This window comes from Haliotis rubra, unplaced genomic scaffold, assembly GCF_003918875.1.
Source record: "Haliotis rubra isolate DU_JTF1 unplaced genomic scaffold, ASM391887v1 Scf462, whole genome shotgun sequence".
In the NCBI taxonomy this organism is placed as follows: Eukaryota; Metazoa; Mollusca; class Gastropoda; order Lepetellida; family Haliotidae; genus Haliotis; species Haliotis rubra.
In genome coordinates this window covers 218019-238226 of record NW_025767149.1, presented here as the reverse complement: position 1 = coordinate 238226, position 20208 = coordinate 218019, and the positions used below count along the sequence as shown (strand labels likewise).

The window sequence follows — 20208 nt, the reverse complement described above, 5'->3', positions numbered from 1 at the left end:
GGCAATGGTGTTCTGAATGTTTCCACTTAGCATAAAGTCCTGAAGAATAAGTTCACAGACGGAAGCAATGGTGCTCTGAATGTATCCATTTAGCATAAGGTCCTGAAGAATAAGTTCACAGACGGAAGCAATGGTGTTCTGAATGTACCCACTTAGCATAAAGTCCTGAAGAATAAGTTCAATGATGGAAGCAATGGTGTTCTGAATGTATCCATTTAGCATAAAGTCCTGAAAAATAAGTTCACAGACGGAAGCAATGATGCTCTGAATGTATCCACTTGGCATAAAGTCCTGAAGAATAAGTTCACAGACGGAGGCAATGGTGTTCTGAATGTATCCACCTAGCATAAAGTCCTGAAGAATAAGTTCACAGATTGAAGCAATGGTGTTCTGAATGTATCCACTTAGCATAAAGTCCTGAAGAATAAGTTCACAGACGGAAGCAATGGTGTTCTGAATGTATCCACTTAGCATAAAGTCCTGAAGAATAAGTTCACAGATTGAAGCAATGGTGTTCTGAATGTATCCACTTAGCATAAAGTCCTGAAGAATAAGTTCACAGACGGAAGCAATGGTGTTCTGAATGTATCCACTTAGCATAAAGTCCTGAAGAATAAGTTCACAGACGGAAGCAATGGTGTTCTGAATGTATCCACAGCATGAGCATCGATCTACGCTATTGGAATACGATGACATGTGTCAACCAAGCCAGCGAGCCTGACCACCCGATCCCGTCGATTCTTACGACAAGCATGGGTTATTAAAGACCAATTCTAACCCGGTTCCTCTCTCTTGGAGAATTAGTGCACAGGCGGGACAAATAACGTATCAACAATGTAAAGATTTAGCACTCACTCTGGACGAATCAGCGCACAGGCAGAAACAACGGGGTATCCACAATGCAAGCATTCAGCACTAACCCATGTCAAGTCCATGCAAGCCCATGCTCTTACCATAAACGTATGTGCTATCCATTCTTATGACAGTGCGGTGGGGTAGCGGAAGGACAGTGAATACCGGAAGGATAACAATATATGGATGAACAACTTCCTTATCGCTGTGAGAGCAACGTTTCGGTGTATGCCCAGCAATGCCTCTCAAAGAAGTTAGTGATTACCGTTTGCCTGTCACGCCGAAAGACCTACACGGCAACCACATGTGAAGCCCTTTTCATAATTGGGATATTGCAGGAGTACTGTCCAGCGTTAAACCGTAATTCGCTCATTCCCTCTGAGATTGACACTCACCAGACAATAGTCGTTGTTTTCTTTTCTTGGCCTTGGACCTCCACTGATTGACTGTGTAGTAATCACTGAAGTGGGTGGCGATAACAGCAACGGGTAGTGTTAGAGCTAAAACACCAAACAATGCACAGACAGAACCAACGGCATATCCACAGGTCGTTGTAGGGTACATGTCACCATACCCAACGGTTGTCATGGTAACCAATGCCCACCATATGGCAAGCGGTATGGACTCAAACTTGCTATTTGTCCCTTCACAAAAGTACTCGAATGATCCAAATATTGTAGCTAAAATGAAAAACGAAAGAACTAGCAGAATCAGTTCCCTCTTGCACTCCATGAGAGACAGAAAGATTATACGTAGGTTTGAATTGCTTTGCATTAGGCGAAAGATCCTAAAGATACGGATGGCATAGAGACTCTTGAAAACCATGTAGCTATAAAACGCGGTTTGGACGTCCTCAAACAGATCCTGGCTGCTACCCTCTTCCAGCACGAACACTGACCAGCCGATGAGAACGGTCAAGATGTCAATCCAGTTGATGATACTGCAGAAGAACAAACGTAGAATTGGGCAGACCAGCAGGTGCACGACCAGCTCAGCAGAGAAGAAGAGAAGACATATGAAGTCAATGATATATATGATTTTGTTATAATCCGTGAATATGAGGAGGAGAATTCTGTTGTCTATGTTTGTCTTCTGGGCATACCGGTACGTCCAGTACTCATCGGTCCCGTTTTCTGGCATGATTCTAAGACCTGGTTCAGTGTCCAGACAATACACGATGGAGGCCAGTAGTATCATCAGCGCCAGTATGACGTTCCAGATCTAAAACAAGATAGCAATATATTTTATGTTTAGAGTAAATAGTGAATATATTACGCCAACGTGGACAAAACCAATAACAACAGTCTCGATTTTCCCCTGAATCAGATTCTATTGTTTAAGGGGGCGGTGGGGTAGCCTAATGGTTAAAGCGTTGGCTCGTCACGCCGAAGACCCGGGTTCGAATCCCCACATGGGCACAATGTGTGAAGCCCATTTCTGGTGTCCCCGGCCGTGATGATGCTGGAATATTGCTAAAAGCGGCGTAAAACCAAGCTCAGTCAGTCAGTCAGTCCATTGTTTAGGCTTGTTTGTTGTGTAACGCCGCACTCGGCAATATTCCAGCCTAATGGCGGCGGTCTGTAAATAATCGAGTCTGGACAAGACAATCCCGTGTTCAAAAGCAGGTGCATCGATCAACGGAACTGGGATAAGACGGCATATGTCAACCAAGGCAGCGAGAGGATGTGTGTGTGTGTGTGTGTGGTGGCTGTTTGCTTGTTGTTTAACTGCGAACCCAGCAATATTCCAACTTTGTGGCGTCGGTCTTCAAATAAGTCTGGACCAGACAATCCAGTGATCAGCAGCATGAGCATCAATCAAAGCAATTGGGATAACAACAGTCGGTCTTCAAATAAGTCTGGACCAGACAATCCAGTGATCAGCAGCATAAGCATCAATCAAAGCAATTGGGATACGATGACTTGAGTCAAGCAAATTGTTTTCTCTTGTCGATGCCATAACGAAAACTTGTAAACAGCGAAGCAAAAAACCATTCTGTGTAATTTACTTCAAACATGAGGTTTAGTATTACGTCACACTCAGCAATATTCCAGCTATATGGCGGACTTCAAACAAGACTGACTGACTGAGTTTGGTTTTACGCCGCTTTTAGCAATATTCCAGCAACATCACGGCGGGGGACACCAGAAATGGGCTTCACACATTGTGCCCATGTGGGGATTCGAACCCGGGTCTTCGGCGTGACGAGCCAACGCTTTAACCATTAGGCTACCCCACCGCCCCCCTTCAAACAAGAAATATCATCGAAAACATACAAAACACATTCACGAGGAAGGTAAGCTGAAGATGCTCATACATGATTGAATATACACATGTAGACAAAAAATTGTTTACAAAGACTGCATATGACTGCATATGAATGCCAGCTGCCACAGTAGGGCAGGACAAGCTTGCCACGCCATGAACATCTGGTGTCATCACTGAGTTTCATTGATTTTTTCATATAATTTTCAAAGCTAGTTTGCCTTTCACACCCAATGGAATGTTCTCGACGGATAATCGAAACTGGTTATTTTCTGACGTTTTATATGTTGAAGAAGAAAGTATTTTGTTGTAGTTAATTTATACACACACACCTCCCACTTGAACAAATATTACTGAGCCCTACCTATTTTAACCGGTGTATTACAAACCATGCTTGTCAGTAGCGTAAATCAGGGGAAATACATGATGTTCATTCATCACTGCCATGGTGGGGTGGGTGTTGGGTCTAAACCTACGCGGGCGGTGGGGTAACCTAGTGGTTAAAGTGTTCGCTCGACACGCAAAAGGCCCGGGTTCGATTCCTACATGGATGCAATGTGTGAAGCCCATTTCTGGTGTCCCCCGACGTGATTTTGCTGGAATATTGCTAAAAGCGGCGTAAAACTAAACTCACTCACTCACTAAGCCTATGCTGATTGACTGAACGCTTCGGGCCTCTGTCACTTGGTTGATTGACATATGTTTGCTCATTATATCAACCACTGAATTAACTGGTCTAGACTTGATTATGTACATAACACCGTGTTATTGCTAGATTATTCTTTACCATGGCTTTAAGCAACAAACAAACAAATTGATCAAATAAGAATTACCCTTGCTGTCAGGGAAGAATTAGGCTGTTCCATGCACCTCCACACACGAAAACGCCAAGAATGACACGATTTTTCAGACTTGTCTCCCTTCATGTTGCCTTTATTCAATGAATCCAGTATCTCCTTGTCTTGGTCCACCTGGTGGAGAGTCCGCCAACAACAAGGGGCGATAACTGTTTCGGGAATCTTCCAAAACTCCAGTTCATTTCTGACAGCATTACCACAAAGGGCTTGGGTGACATGAAGCTCCTTCGTCCTGTACATGTTCAGAATGCACGCAAACACAGCCGGGTCACGATCGAAATAATACTCGTTTTCTGAATCGTCAAAATTGTCACATGACTTGTTCAGTTCAGCCAATGGTGTTCTTGGATACTTATTCAATGTTTCCCTGGTTGTGACAAAATGAGTCCCTCCAACACAGATCCTGACTCTCTCCATAGTTGTAGTTACATCAGCCGGTGAGATGTCTGATAATAAATAAAAAAGGATAGTCAAATACAATGTCAAAGTTAATGTCGAGTGACCATTTTCCATAATGTGTACTTTCATATAAACCTTGGGACAATACATCCAGGATTGATTGTGGCTAAACCGCAACAAACATGAAATGATTATGTATTCCATGATGATGCAGGTAAAAGTGGTATCATTGTGGTATCATTGAGGTATCATTGTGGTATCTTTGTGGTTTGGTTTGGTTCGGCGGTTGTTTAACGCCGTACTCCAGCTACAAATATTCCAGCTACATGGCTTGTAAAGGAAATTGTCCCGAACTGTCACCGGGGGCTCGGTGAGCGAGCCGGCTAAAATATCAAAATATCAGCGCCTTGAGCAAGCACTAGTTGCCTGGATATGTGCGCTATATAAATATCCTATATTAATAATAATATAATATGTGTGACGGCTTGTTAGATTAGATTTCTGGGAAGGTTTTTGTTTGTTTGTTGGTTAACGCCGAATATTCCAGCTGTATGACGGCGGTCCTTAAATAATCGAGTCTGGATCAGACAATCCAGTGATCAACAGCATGAGCATCTGTTTCGGACCTTACGCTTGCAGTGTTTCGGCGACTGTTTCTAACTGTTCTAAAATCGTTTTGATAACTTCTGTAATTTTGAGTCAAATCCAATGTTCAAGTGTATGTTGGGGATTTTTGCATGGTAGTTTATTTGGTGTGTGTGTTAACCACTCGTACCGCAAACGCCCGTGGTTTCCCCTTATGGGTGTATTGGGTGGAGCTCACCACATTCTGTAATGTCACACGCTGTAATGATATTAAGTATTTCTAAAATGTCGCGTGACCAGGAACGGTTGTTAAACCCACATAATGGCATCAAACAACTGTGGCATTTGCAAAACTACTGAAAGTGAGTGAGTTTAGTTTTACGCCGCTTTGTGCAATATTTCAGTAATATCACGGCGGGGGACACCAGAAATTGGCTTCACCCATGTGAGGGAATCAAACAAGAGTCTTTGGCGTGACGAGCGAACGCCTTAACCACTGGGCTAACCCATAGCCCAAAAACTACGGAGAAAACTATATCAACCCCAACATGTCTTAAGTTGGAGAAAAAGCGAAGTAAATATTTTCCTTTGTCATAAACATTATTTTTGTTGCCAAAACACCACATATATCGTACCTAATTGCGATGTTGCCGGCGCGTCAGGTTCCTCGTTGATAAACGATTCAGCCGACGTCGACGGTTTAATGACACGGGTTTTTTTTCGGAAAATAATGACTACAAACCCAGTGTGTACTTTCTTTTGTTCGTCAATTTACTTGCATATTCATTACAAAGGGAATTAGTAATAAACTATGACGTCACTGACCTGTCATACCAGTTGTTCCATACATCCATTCAAGTGGATGTAGAGAATGGCATCAATCATATTCTAGGCCCGTAAGTGTTGATGGTATTTCGCCCGATCCCTGCAACATGTACAAATGTCAGTATCTTGGACAAAGGGACGCGTGATATATTGCCGTGTAATAGCTTCAGCTAATGGTATTGCATGGAATGATAATTTGAAAGGATTGACTGCTAACCTGACAACTCTCACGCATTTGGCTTGTAATGCCACCCTGATACTTGCACGAATTTTGTCCCCGCACTGCCGCGCAATTCGTCGTGGCAATGCGTGTAATTTAGGTGGTACGCATGAAAGCGTGAAGCATAGTTTGCGCACTGTTCGCGTCCTGCTTACGCATAAGTTACGCACTTGGCATGCAATGCGTGACCGAAAATGGTGCGCATTGTCACGCATTGACACGCTATCGCACGACTTATGTACGTCTAGGTCAAGTATTGTTTGCGCACTGTTTACGTTTAGTGTACGGCATGGTACGCACGACGCGCACGGTTCCAGCATGGGCATGCATTGCCACAACCACTTCGCGCATGCGTGAAGCAGTCGTGGTATTATTTGGTCCCGCTTTGTCCCGCTTGACGCCCCGCTATATCAATAGCAGGCATCACCCCAGCTTTGCGCATTGCTGTGGACCTACAAGATGTTAAACACTAAAGAACAATCTCTTATTACAGAAAGGACAAGGTGTCTATATCTGTTATTGGTATTATTTGGTCCCGCTTTGTCCCGCTTGACACCCCGCTATATCAATAGCAGGCATCACTCCAGATTTATGCATTGCTGTGGACCTACAAGATGTTAAACACTAAAGAACAATCTCTTAATGCAGAAAAGACAAGGTGTCTATATCTGTTATTGGTATTATTTGGTCCCGCTTTGTCCCGCTTGACACCCCGCTATATCAATAGCAGGCATCACCCCAGCTTTGTGCATTGCTGTGGACCTACAAGATGTTGAACACTAAAGAACAATCTCTTATTGCAGAAAAGACAAGGTGTCTATATCTCGCAGGTGCAGCACTACTACTTCTGGAAGACCAGCAAATGCAGCAAGAGCAGGCCAAAGAAGAAGACGTAACCCCAACTAGATATATTTCTTCTTTTTTTTTGTTAAACACACTTACTTATGCGAAAACATAACATATTTACAAGTGAAGGATTAAGTTAAAGATATGTCCACTCTCAGTGTCGGGGGTCATGAGAGGAGTGTCCATATCCTTGGGATAAGGTGACAGCCCAATACTACTGTATCCTTCTTCCTCTCTGAGACCTCTGTCTCTGTCCCTCTGTCTCTGTCCCTCTCTGTCTTTGTTTCTTGTCCGGTCTCTTCTTCAAGTCTTCTATCCACAGCTGGGCCTGCTCTTCCTCTGGTTGTCATCTTGTTGACTGTTCGCTGTCGAGTTTGAGGAATGTGGGGACTGGCGATGGGCACGCTTTTATGTACGCACTGCCGAGTGCGCGGTCGTCGCTGATTCGTGCGCGAACAATGCGTGAAGTAGGCGTGCCCAATGCATATCAATTTCGTGACATGCGCAAACTATTCGTGTCGTGTGCAAACTATGCGGGAACCCGTTGTGCCATGACCTCGTGAACAAGTCGTAACAATACGCAAGTCCCGCCCGCCCACTTCACGACAAGTTAGAAGGCGTGAACTTTGCGCAATCTGTGGGGACCATGTCGCACACAGTTCATGATCAAAGCGGGCCAATACGTGACACTGCGTGTCAATGCGACCAGGGCCGGAAATTGACACGCTTTGATACGCATCGCTCGCAGTGTTTGCGAGTAGGTTGCGCAATGTTCACGACTAGTTCACGCAAGTGACACGAAGATTATGCGTACCAGAAATTTTGAACATTTCAAACTTTTCTTTGCGCACTGGTACGCAGCCCCGCACAGTTTATGCACACTTCACATCAGTTTACGGCGAATTAACTCATCGGCACGCAAAATTGCGTACCAGTGCGAGGACAAAACTCGTGCAAGTGTCAGGGTGGCTTAACTCACTCTTTAGTTACCCATGTCACGCTCTCACGACAAAACTGATAACTCTCACGCCAAAGTGGGTTTATATGGGGAAAAACATAAAAACCCGTTAAAAATCACACTAATAAGTCTGAATGCATCGTTGGTGTAAATCCAACTAGGGTCCATGCAGGTAGCAAAGATACTGTAAGTCCCCATGGTCCCTAGTTTGGTGATCTACTTTCAGGTGTTGGCGATCTATAGCCTGTTTTTATATTGTATTGTCCAAATAGTGCTATTAGTTTTAACTTTCCACACTAGTTTTAATGTTAATTGTGATATTGTAGTTGTTTTACTGTCCTTTGATGACAGGTTTTTATCATATACACATATTCCATTTCAATGTCAAATATGTTCTCGTCACGATATGGGTGAAATATTGCCGATGTGACGTTAAATATTAACTCACTCACTCACTGAATGCATCGTTGTCAGTGACTCTTCTGAGTAGCTAATGTGCAATTGACTCCAAGGGGGCTTCAAGACCCAGCAGGAGGCTGCAGGCCTTGGACAGCGGCACCTCAAACGTTTTTCTTTCTTGGGGGTTTCATACATTGGGTTCCATGAGGGAATCGGCAAGGGTTTTCGGCGTTAGGTGCGAACACTTTAATCACTAGGTTACCCCAGTAGTGGTAATATAATAAACGCAGCAACAGTAGTAGAAAAAGTAGTAGTTGTGGTAGCGGTGGTAGTTGTAGTAGTAGTAGTAGTAGTAGTAGTAGTAGTAGTAGTAGTAGTAGTAGTAGTAGAAGTAGAAGTAGTTGTTAGTTGTTGTAGTAGTAGTAGAAGTAGTAGTAGTAGTAGTAGAAGAGGTAGTAATAGTAGTAGTAGTAGTAGTAGTAGTAAACTGATGGTAGTAGCAGTACAACTGCACCCGTCTGCGACACGTGGGCGACTCCGAACTGTGAACAGTATGTCCCCCCTGTCGCTATAGCAACATAAACTAAAACAACTGGTTTCCCATTAAGCGCTTAACGATAAGACGCAACAGCGTTAACGCCGATCGAACGTGACACCTGGGAACGATGTACCTTGTGATTGACAGTGACAGGACGTGTACACAGCAGCGCTGCAGTCGACAAATACCGACCGTGGGCCAAGCAGGACTCGGGCGTTAAGCGGGGACGATTTGATGGAATTGGAGAGGAAATATTGAACAGAATCCATAATGAAACTGTACGGACAAATTGTCAGGATGCTAAAAATTAGGCTAGCGTGTGATGAGTTTTGATCGAATGGGTGTATTATTTTTATAAAGTGTTACAAGTAAAGGCAGCTTGATGTGGTAATGTGTGTGCTGGCAATACGCTGTTCAGTAGACATATTGTTAACGAAGCAGACGCCATTAGTTTGTAGGGTACTTGATGACAATGAAAGGAGGAAGAAAATTCGAAAATGGTCGTTGGGATTGGCGTACAATTGCAAGCTGAGGGGCCTTGCTGTCTCAACGGTGACATACAGCATGGATGGAGAGGGGCGGGTCATTGATTTAGTTGTGGGGCTGGGCGAGAGCTGGTGGTGGATTCAGGGCCGGGTCCAAGATTTTAAGGGTTGGGTCACCACAAATGCCCAAAACTAAAAACATGGTGTTGAAACCATTTTCCGTTTTACAATAACAACTAAATTAACCCTCATCTCCAACACACATGCACACCCCTCCATCCCCAATAGACTAACGGTGGATCAAACTCACTGACTTGGTTGACACATGTCATCGCGTACCATTTATAGATAGATGCTCATACTGTTGATCACTGGGTTGTCGGGTCGATTATTTACGGCCATGTAGCTGGAATATTGCTCAGTGCGACGTTACACAAACACTGCTGCGGTTGAGCCGTTCACTTTATTACTCAAAGGAACCACCAACGATGGTACATGAGTTATATTTAATAGTTATGGAGAAATTACGACAAGATGGCAATCATAAGATTCAGAAATCTTGACCGTTTTTTCAGGACATGTATCTTATTATCCCATCAAGTTGCTAATGTTCTGACATGTTAATAGGCCATTTATAAAAATAATCACTGATAAGAGAAGAACATTCATTCGCCAATGCTTTACATCAAAATAAATAATGGAATTCGTCGCCAATTTGTTGAGAATTACACACTACAAAATCTCTCTTCACGAGGGATGTTCGACCAGCGACCCTTTTCTATTGGCAATTTGTGATTACTTGTTCTAAATTATAGTAAAGGTTTATAAATGTTATCTGTGAGTAAAATATACTTTTAAAAACACGGTGAATCGTTAACAATGGAGGTGAAATGTGTCACAAGTACGGGATAAACCCTCTCAGTATGGTGTGTGCCTAAACGCACACGTGCGTGTTTGTAAGACATGAACCACCCACCACCCCGACTGCACATAATTGAGCTCACTGAGGTACCGTAACATTGCGTTAAGATGACACTGGATATCACTTAACACATTATCTTATCGGGTACATGAACATCGATTTCCACTGAAGTTGGTGAATTACTGATAAAATGTATCGAGTTACCCCGTGTGTGTCCTTTGGAACCCACCATGTATGTATGTATGTATGTATGTATGTATGTATGTATGTATGTATGTATGTATGTATGTATGTATGTATGTATGTATGTATGTATGTATGTATGTATGTATGTATGTATGTATGTATGTATGTATGTATGTATGTATGTATGTATGTATGTATGTATGTATGTATGTATGCATGTGTATGTTTGCATGCATGCATGTATTTTCACAGTACACAGAAATACACATTCAATTCCAGATGTCCCTAGGGATCACACACACACGCATTCACGCACGCACGCACACTTCTCCTCCCCTCCTCTTCAAAACACGCACGCACGCACGCACGCACGCACGCACGCACACACAGACACACACCTATTCACTCCTCACCTTGATCAAATTCCAGAAGTTGCTCTTATTTATAACCTTTGTTCAGCGCTGCCATACCCGTCCTGATAGTTTCCACCAAACACGATGTGACATAACAACATTATACTGGCGTGCTCGAACATTCCGCATTAAAAGAACCCTGATTCTGATGTAAATAATCATTGTATTATTAATCCACGCCCTGAAGGTACCCAAAGTGCTACATTATTGCATTATTGAGAGAAATACGTGTGTGTGTGTATGTGTGTGAGAGAGAGACAGACAGACAGACACACACACACAGAGAGAGAGACAGAGACAGAGAGAAATAAAAACAACGGGCTCCTTTCTCACAATTATCTTAAATTAAGTTTTCGAATTTCAAAATCGATTTTCACTTGTGAATATTGGAAGCTTACATCCTTTCAAATACTTCGTAGGGATCAGCCTTTTCATTACGTGGACTTACAAAATGGCGTTTAGAGAAGCGAATGGTGAAAGTTTCACAAAACAGATATCTCGTGTAAAAACACATGTTGGCACATGAATTTGCTGCCAACCTGTGTTTGTTCTGTGTTTAAAGCTGTCTTTAAATATTCCAACAAAATTGGACATACTTACTTTTCAATCCGCCAACATCAGCACCAGGTCGTCGGTCCGGCTGTGCGGAATGGCTCTCCGAGAATTACAGCGTAGGTGTTTTAAACGTAATGTTTCATCACGTGGTTCTTGGTGTCCTGTGTTAGACCTGTCGTCGGTGAAGTTGTAGAATAGGGTAGAAGCCACCGTCAGCTAGTGTGCAGCTACCGGAGTACCTCCCCAACATCACATTGGATCCGTTAATAAGGTCACTCGGGAATTTATAGCGAATCGAACCTGTCACTTCAAGGAGATAAATGGTTTTATGTTCCGACTTTTTCATCAAATAAAGTGTTTCTGTGTCTACAAAATAGGTCAAATTCGAAAACACTGTCATTTGTCACGCAAACGGTTGTATGTTGTGAAGCCATCAATAAATCTAACATCTATTTTATTCGTTTGTTGTTTTCCAAGCCATGTCGTTAATAATGGGCTCGTTAAATTCGTATCAGTGTGTGATAATATGTTGGTAAATGTTATGTTTTCACGAGGCAGTGAACACGGATGGTGGAACTACATGTTTACTTACCGGGAGCCGTCGGTGATTAGAGTTATTGCGTCAATGTGCCCTGGACTTTGAAATAAAGGCTCCCGTTGTATTGATTGTTCGCGAAAAGATTTAGACTGATTTACAAGTGTAATATTGGACACAGGTGTTCTTGTATTCTCCACGGCATTTATGTATGCACATTTCACAATTATCTCGGTCCTAGAATCTCGTGACAGCTGACGGGGATACATCTATCTTGTGGAGCATCACATAGGAATACAGGCAGTGTGACCAGACCCAGAGTGTATGACAGTACAGTAGTCTGTTGCATACGTGATATTAACTGTTTATTGCATTTGACTTCTTTTGAACCATAGTGTCTTTTCCCATCTAAAACTATAGTGTCTTTTTCCAAGTTACATCAGTGTGTCTTGTCCTATTTACAACCAGTGTGTATTGTCCTATTTACAACTATAGTGCCTTGTTCTGTTTACAACCAGTGTGTCTTTTCCTATCACAACCAGGGTGTCTTGTCCTATTTACAACCAATGTGTCTTTTCCTATCTACAACCAGCCTGTCTTGTCCTATTTACAACCAGTCTGTCTTTTCCTATTTACAATCATGGTATCGTGTCCTATTTACAACCAGTGTGTCTTTTCCTATTTACAATCTTAGTGTCTTGTCCTATTTACAACCTTAGTGCCTTGTCCTATTAACAACCTTATAGTCTTGTTCTATTTCCAACCAGGCTATCCAGTGAATCTATAGACAATCAGGATACCCTATTGCACATTCTAGTCCCAACCCATCTAATTGCCATGTTTGGGCCCAAAGGTATCTTCTTGACCTATCAGGACACAGGTTATCATGATGCCCTGTTTGGACCCAGGATATCTGGTTGCCTTATCTGGACCTGAAGGTGTCTGGACCTGAAGGTGTCCTGTCTGGACATTTATAGTTTTGTTGCCCTCGCTGATCCCAAAGGTATCTTGTTGAACGTTTTGTCCACGGTATCAAGCTGCCATGAGTGTATATTGTTGACCTTCGTGTGTACAGAGTATGGTTTTACCATATCTGTGCACACATTATCTTGTCAACATTTCTGTACCCGGGGTATTAAGCTGCTCTCTCTGTAACCAGGGTATCTAGAAGCCCTGGCTGGGCTCAAGGTGCAATGCAGCACTTTGTAGGACCATGGCTAACCTGTCCTTGACATTCCCCGCAGTCTGATATCTAATGATGGAATGGTGAGATTAATAGGTGACTGCGGTGTTATCATTACAAGTAACTCCCACGAAGGAGGTTAATGGATTTGTCACCAGCCTGGACAGCTGCACTGTAAACACTGTCTTGTTCAATACCACGTGCCGGATCAAAACCTGTTTTCAGTATTGAATGTTGATCATGTGATTTCATTGTGACAATGGATTGTTTTTATTCAGGTATGAGGTATTGATAAAACCATTTGAGGGAAGGGTGTGGTGTTAAATTAAACAGGACGATATTGATTTCTGTCGCCATGGTGAATTATATACTCACTTTACAATATATTATAGTGTTGTATAGGGGTGTGTGCGTGACGGGGATAGCTTAATGGTTGAAGCATTCGTTCGTCACGCCGAAGGCCGGGTTCAGAAGGGTATAAAGGGTCATAAAGCTATTCCGTAATATGGCCGGAATGGCGCTAAGAAGACGCTCTTCTGATAATGAACATGTATACACTGAATGTATACACCGGGTAGATATCGAATATAAAAGTGACAATACAAGTGACAGAGTAATGATGTCCAATGCACTTTCTTATTTTCACATGTCAAAGTCATAGTCAAAGATGCTTATTGTACAAAAAGCCTCCGGCCCATATACATTGGAGTTATACATATATACGTTATACATATGGTGCAATAAGTAGTAATTACTGATCTAAACAGAGAATCATGTTACAGGCAGTAAATTACGTACAAGTAGTGAAATACGATGGGTCTACAAAACTCTATATCAAATTGTTACGTTTAGTAAGTGCATCATTGATATAGTACGACAGCCATATTATTACATGCTGGTTAGTTGATGAAAGAATTCGAAGTAGTTTGAAAGCTAATGAGGGAGGCTTAAATAGATACTATTCAGTTATATATTTCGTACGCAAATCTTCATACAAAGGACATACAAGTAAAATATGAATTTCATTTTCAACATCTAAATTACACAGAGGGCACATTCTCTTGCATCTTTCAATTAAAAAAAACCCGTCTTCCTTCGTTATGTTGATCAAGCCTTACTTAAAACGTATAAATGGATATCATAATTTCTATGACGTCAAACACGACAGATATTTCTCTATAAGAGTCATGTCGTGAATATAGTCCAATGCACTTCCTTATTTTCACATGTCTGAAATGTTCCAGTGGTTTTGTTGTTGTTTTCAGGTAAACAATTGGCATGCTTTTACATACTAGTGAATCATAAGCACCTGCTCATGATGTAGTCTGAATCGTACAATGGACTATGTTTTGGGAACAGACCTCTTACAGATATGAAAGGCTTTGGGGCGCTTTTATTTACTTTTGATTAATCACTTGTCATGCTTCATCCACACATCAAGGTCCATAATTACGTTAAGAATTATATTCTCGTGAACGTTTTAACATAAGATCGAAAAAAGTTTCATAATCATATTCTCACAGCTGTTGTATTGAACATAACCAAGAGAGTATAATGCTAGCCTATATTGCAATGGTTGCCAGTACTTAGCTTTTGACACAAATCCTTCAGCATGAGTAATACGTATCGACTGATTCGATTACTTTCGTGTAATTGGGAACAGACAATGAGACGGTATGGGGGAACATGCTTTCTTGAATTATCTATTTATAGATAACAGAAATACCAATATGGACGACCTGTTAGAACTGTTCGTCAGCAACCCTTCCTTGACATTAGAGGCGCCTAACGGGATCTGGTGGTCAGGCTCGGTGACTTGGTTGATACATGTCATCGTATCCAAACTGCGTAGATACGTTCAGTAATGTCAGTAACTGGATTGTCTGGTCGAGACGCGATTATTTACAGACCGCCGTCATATACCCAGGATAATGCTGGGTGCAGCTTTTGATAACTAAAAAAGGCAAACCCAAAGAATATCTACACACGTTTCATGATCTGTCTTTTTTTATATCAGAAAATACGATCAATTTTGTCCAAAAAAATCCTATCATGTGAAAAGCATATTTATTATTCATCAAACATTTCATCCAAAGTTTTATTCAAGGATTCCAACAACACACATGAGATATATTTTTCAGTCGTGTTTGCTGCAAATTATTATTATTGATGGTTATTAACAATCAGGATAAGGTATAAATGTGTAGTTTGTCTTCGAACATTGAACATAACGTAGTTACTAGGTTTGGATTAGGGGTCTTAATCTTTTCTATTTTTCAGTTTGTATTTTCTATAGATTGTTCAAAACGACGTGAAACCATTTTCTACTTTTAAAGATATATGCTAGCTAGTTTTAACTCAATCTGTGATGATCTAGTGGTTTTACTGTCCTTCGTTGACAGGGTTTTATATATTATATGTATTTATTATAGATTTTTCAAAACGACGTGAAACCAACTTCATAATTCCACGGCGCTTCAAAAGAATTCTCGGGTGAAACGAGTTCATCAATACATCAATACCCAGTCCGAACTGCCGACTGACCTTGGTATCCCTAGTTATCTCATTATCTAAATAGAAGCCACGAAACACTTTGTACATCCTTAGGAAATCTTTCCTAAAAGCAGAGTCAATTGTACAATACCGACTAGATCATAAACATGTATTTGTTTCAGCAGTATTTCAGCTGTACGATGTTGCTTGTAAACAACCGAATCTGAACCAGACAATCCAGTGATTGTCACTATGCGATACGATGACAGAGCATGTGTTTGTGAGCCACTGTCAAATAGTGATGATACCAGGTGTTCGCGAAAAGGTGAGGGTATCCTGCCCCACCGGTGGTACCCGTCATAAACATATGCTAAGTCTAGTTAACTGTTCACCTGAAATAATTGGGATGTATGGTACAAATAGGGAATTGCATCGGACATGATTTTTGGCACTGATGCATCAAATTTGGAAATGTCCTCCACAAGGCCACCATAAAACGTTTTGAAAGTTTTACTGAGACCGTGAATGCTGTAACCTTGATCGAACAACTTCTGAACAAGAGTAGTATGGCGTCCTTTGAAATCTTAGAAAAAGAGCATGTTCGATTGTACCTCAAAAGTTGTGAAATATAAACACCAAAGGCTGGAGCTGTTGGAATATGAATCAGTGTGTCATCATAACGACATGTTGGAGACGACAAACTGTGATCACGCGACACAACATGCCACTCGGGGAGAAGGCTACAGTAAATTAACATGATAATTTCTTTAACAGCTCGATAATAGCTGGCATGCGTCTACTTAATAGCCATTTTGCAAAATAATATGTCTGAATCTTTTCGCAAACCTGTTTTGACACACGAACGTTTTCCACAAATGACAGTTTGATGATGTTGCATTCATTGATTTCGATGTGTAATGGCGCTTTGAAGAGTATTCTAAACATGTAGAAACCCGAGGGTAAAGCTGATTGTTGTGGAATGTCACGTTGGCGTTGCAACGACAAGTGAACACAATCGGGGATGCTGCATCACGCAAGGGACACAACTCTGCTTTGACCACGCGTGTCATTGATCGTGACAGAGATAAACATGGCGGACTTGGAACAACAATCTCTATGAACATCCTGGTTAGAATCGGTCTGTAGCAACCGGTGTTGGGCGTAAGAGGCAACCAACAGGAAATCGGGTGGTCAGGTGGTCAGGTGGTCAGGTGGTCAATTGCGTAGGTTGATGCTCATGATATCCGACCCTGAATTGTTTGGCCCAGACTCGATTACTTACAGACAGCCGTCACAGACATCGTATATTTGTGAGTGCAGTTTGAAGCAACAAAGAAACGGAACAAATTTACAATGTTCAAAATCTGAGTGAGTTCTTGGCGTCAGTTTCACGGTACTTGAAACAATAATTCAGTAATATATCCCATGGCGAGTCATGATGATGATGATGATGATAGATGATGATAATTTATGGTCGCAATGTTCCGCAATGTTCAGTTTCACGGTACTTGAAACGATGCTTCAGTAATATCCTCATGACGGGTAATCATGATGATGATGATGATGATGGTGGTGGTGGTGGTGCTGCTGCTGCTGCTACTGGCGGTGATGATGATAATGAAGAGATGATGATGATGATTATGATGGATGATGATGATGATGGATGATGGCTGATGATGATGGATGATGATGATGATGAAGAGATAATGATGATGGATGATGATGAAGAGATGATGATGATGATGATGATGATGATGATGATGATGATGATGATTGATGATTGATGATTGATCATGATCATTTATGGTCGCAATGTTCCGCAATGTCATAATACCTTGGATATCATGGTTCTCACAATAGCATTTTCCTCAGATATATTATCTCAATTCACAGCTCACTGCAGTTCACCATGGAACTTGAAACAGACTGTAAACAGTCAACAAATATCTTTCATTGATCACATGAAATTTCCAGTAAAAGCTGAGTCTTTTGCTGGATTCTTAAGGGAGTTTTCACAGTACTATAAAAATAGTAATGATACCAGGAAGTGGTTGAAAGGCTGTATGTCCGGCCCCATTGATAGCACTCGACACAAACACATGCAAATGTATACTACTCACACTTTGCTAAGGATCACAAAAATTCGCAACGTAGATTTATAATTTGAAATTGTATCCATTTAAAACTGGATAAATAATGATATGGTAACACATCTTTAGGAAAACAGCCACTTTAAGCTAACCGTATGTACTTGATACATGAGTAACCATAAAACTGGTTTTCATGGCACCAATCAACCATTTTGCAAATCATGGCGTGGTTCATTGATAAGTACACAACACCTGTCAATAGCAGGTATGGGATCCACCAGATGAAATGGCATACTGAAAACTTGGATCCTTGCTTTCAGTAGGCTTAGATATTTAAACCAAATTTGACCCCATATCATAGTTTTCTGTTGAATCAATGATTTGATCCTTAGCAAAATGTGAATAGTATATATTCCTCGAAAAGAGTGTAATAATGCATTGCTGTGTGTGTTATTGATGCCTACCTTTGTAATGGTGCCTACCCGTGAAGATCCGGGCTGGAATTAATAAATAGCAAATATATTTTTCTTACAATTTACTCATTTTCTGCTCCTTGATAGCAATTCATTTATTACCACAATTACGTTTCCAACATGCATTCATAATTCATATAAAACTTTCAGGTTAGAGTTGATTTTAACCGGTGAACATACGGGTTACAATAATTGGTCTTCAGTCACCCATGCTTGTCGTAAGAGGCGACTAATAGCATCGGGTGGTCTGACAAAACTTAATTGGTTCATGCATGTCATCTTATCCAAATCGCGTAAATCGATGCTAATTATGTCAGTCACAGGTTTGTCTGGTCGAGACTTGATTATTTACAGACTGACGCTTTGGGGGTTTTTTTTGGTTGGGGGAGGCTCTGGGTGAGCTGTACAACACTGTCCTGCCTAACGTCGATCACTGCCTTCGCAAAGATACCGAAACGTAACACTGAAAAGAAATCAGCTCTGCTTGATCTTACAGATTACAAATTGAAACTTAAAGATAAGGTGCTGAATGATTAAACCTGGCGTTGTTTGTTAAATCCTGTATCGGCTACATTCGTGCACGCAAATCGTGGAAAACAAGAATTTCGTTATAGTAGTCTCTCCTTATTTGTCAATCTATAACTTTTGCTATGGTACGCGTAATGAGTCAGCCATCTTGGATCCTCTGTAAGGGTGCAGTCATTGTGAAGACCTTGTCTATGGCCTTGTTTATTCGTACGGTGTGACAAGGATGCGTAAATAACACGGAGAACCGGTTTACTTACAACATCCTCTCATTCGTCACTATGGTAATCATATGCTATAAACGAGTAAACGTAAGTAGGATAAAATATGATATCAAAAATTTACGCAATGTACCCAAAAGCAAATTATTGCCTAGCATGTCTCTGCCCTATCAATACTTGTGCCAATGAGACGGGTTCACCAGACATGAACGAAACTCTTCCTTCCAGTAAGTGATTGCTGTTTATGATCAATATAACCAATATCACATATCTCAATTAGTTGTTCAATAAAACAAATACCACATGTCTCAAAAAGTTGTTCAATAGCGAAATCGGCAAACGAAGTATCATGAGTGTTTACATGGGGCAGCCTTAGTGCATACTGGGCTGAACTTACTTTTTTTACAATCTACCTTCAGTCGTTAGCAATCTACAGCCTGTTTTTATATTGTATTGTCATTTATAGTTCCAATATTTTAGATTTAATTGCTAGTTTTAAATGGATATCTGTGATACACTAGTAGTTTTACTGTTCTTCATCAACAGGTTTTTTTAATTTCTAACTTTTTTCATCTTTAATATAATTATAAAATGTTCTCGTCACGATATGGCTGAAATATTGCCGATGTGACGATAAATATTAACTTACTCACTACTGTTGTTACACCCGCTGGTCACGCACTTGCTCGGCATGTGACTTGGTCATGTGATCAGATCACCCTTACGAAGGATGAGTGTCATGTTGCCTATATCAAGGAAATAGTTACAACATTGCCATTTCAGGACTACTTTATGTGCCAACATGTCCGATTGTCCAATCAGAGAACGTTTTACAAAACTGTGTTCCGGAAAAAGTAGTCCACGATCTGGCCTGTCGAGTTGGCACTGAAATTATTTGAAAAAATGAGCACCTTTACCGTGGAAAGGGGTAATTTTCTTTCCGATATCTGACGACCAGGTTGTAATCCTGGTCATTTGTGAAGCCATTGGATAAGACTGACTGACGAGTGATCTGATTTTAGCAATATTCCAGCAACATCAGGTTGTGGGCTGCTGTGTGGGATTCGAACCTGGTTTTCGTGACGAGCCAACGCTTTAACCATTAGGCTACCCCAACGCCCCTATTGGAAATAAGAACACCGATCTCATTGGACACAGCGTTTTCAACATCCTGAACGGGATACCTCAACCATCCAGCTGAAACAGGACTCGAGAGGTGGCAAGGTAGAGTCAGGCGATGATATACTTTAGTATGTTAGTGGACACGGTTGTCTCAGAAACATCCAGCGTATCTGAACTTGGCAACCATGAATTTTCACCCAGGATCCCAGCGTCCGTTTTACTTATGAAAACTGGTCAATATATTCCCGTGTGCACAGGAGT

The 20208-nt window shown here is 41.3% G+C and overlaps 1 protein-coding gene across 2 annotated transcripts; it reads right to left on the bottom strand.

Moving 5' to 3' along the window:
* Positions 1–939: 939 nt before the first annotated feature.
* LOC124290346 (potassium voltage-gated channel protein egl-36-like) lies at positions 940–11846 on the bottom strand. 2 transcript variants are annotated; one of them, XM_046727054.1, is made up of 4 exons: positions 11351–11846; positions 5784–5883; positions 3951–4420; positions 940–2073 (listed from the first exon to the last, which is right to left on the bottom strand). In XM_046727054.1, the coding sequence occupies exons 2-4, from the start codon at positions 5806–5808 to the stop codon at positions 1222–1224; spliced, it is 1347 nt and encodes a 448-aa protein (XP_046583010.1). In that variant the 5' UTR covers positions 5809–5883; positions 11351–11846; the 3' UTR covers positions 940–1221. The 2 variants fall into 2 exon arrangements, with proteins under 2 accessions (XP_046583010.1, XP_046583011.1); XM_046727055.1 differs by lacking the exon at positions 5784–5883.
* Positions 11847–20208: the final 8362 nt, after the last annotated feature.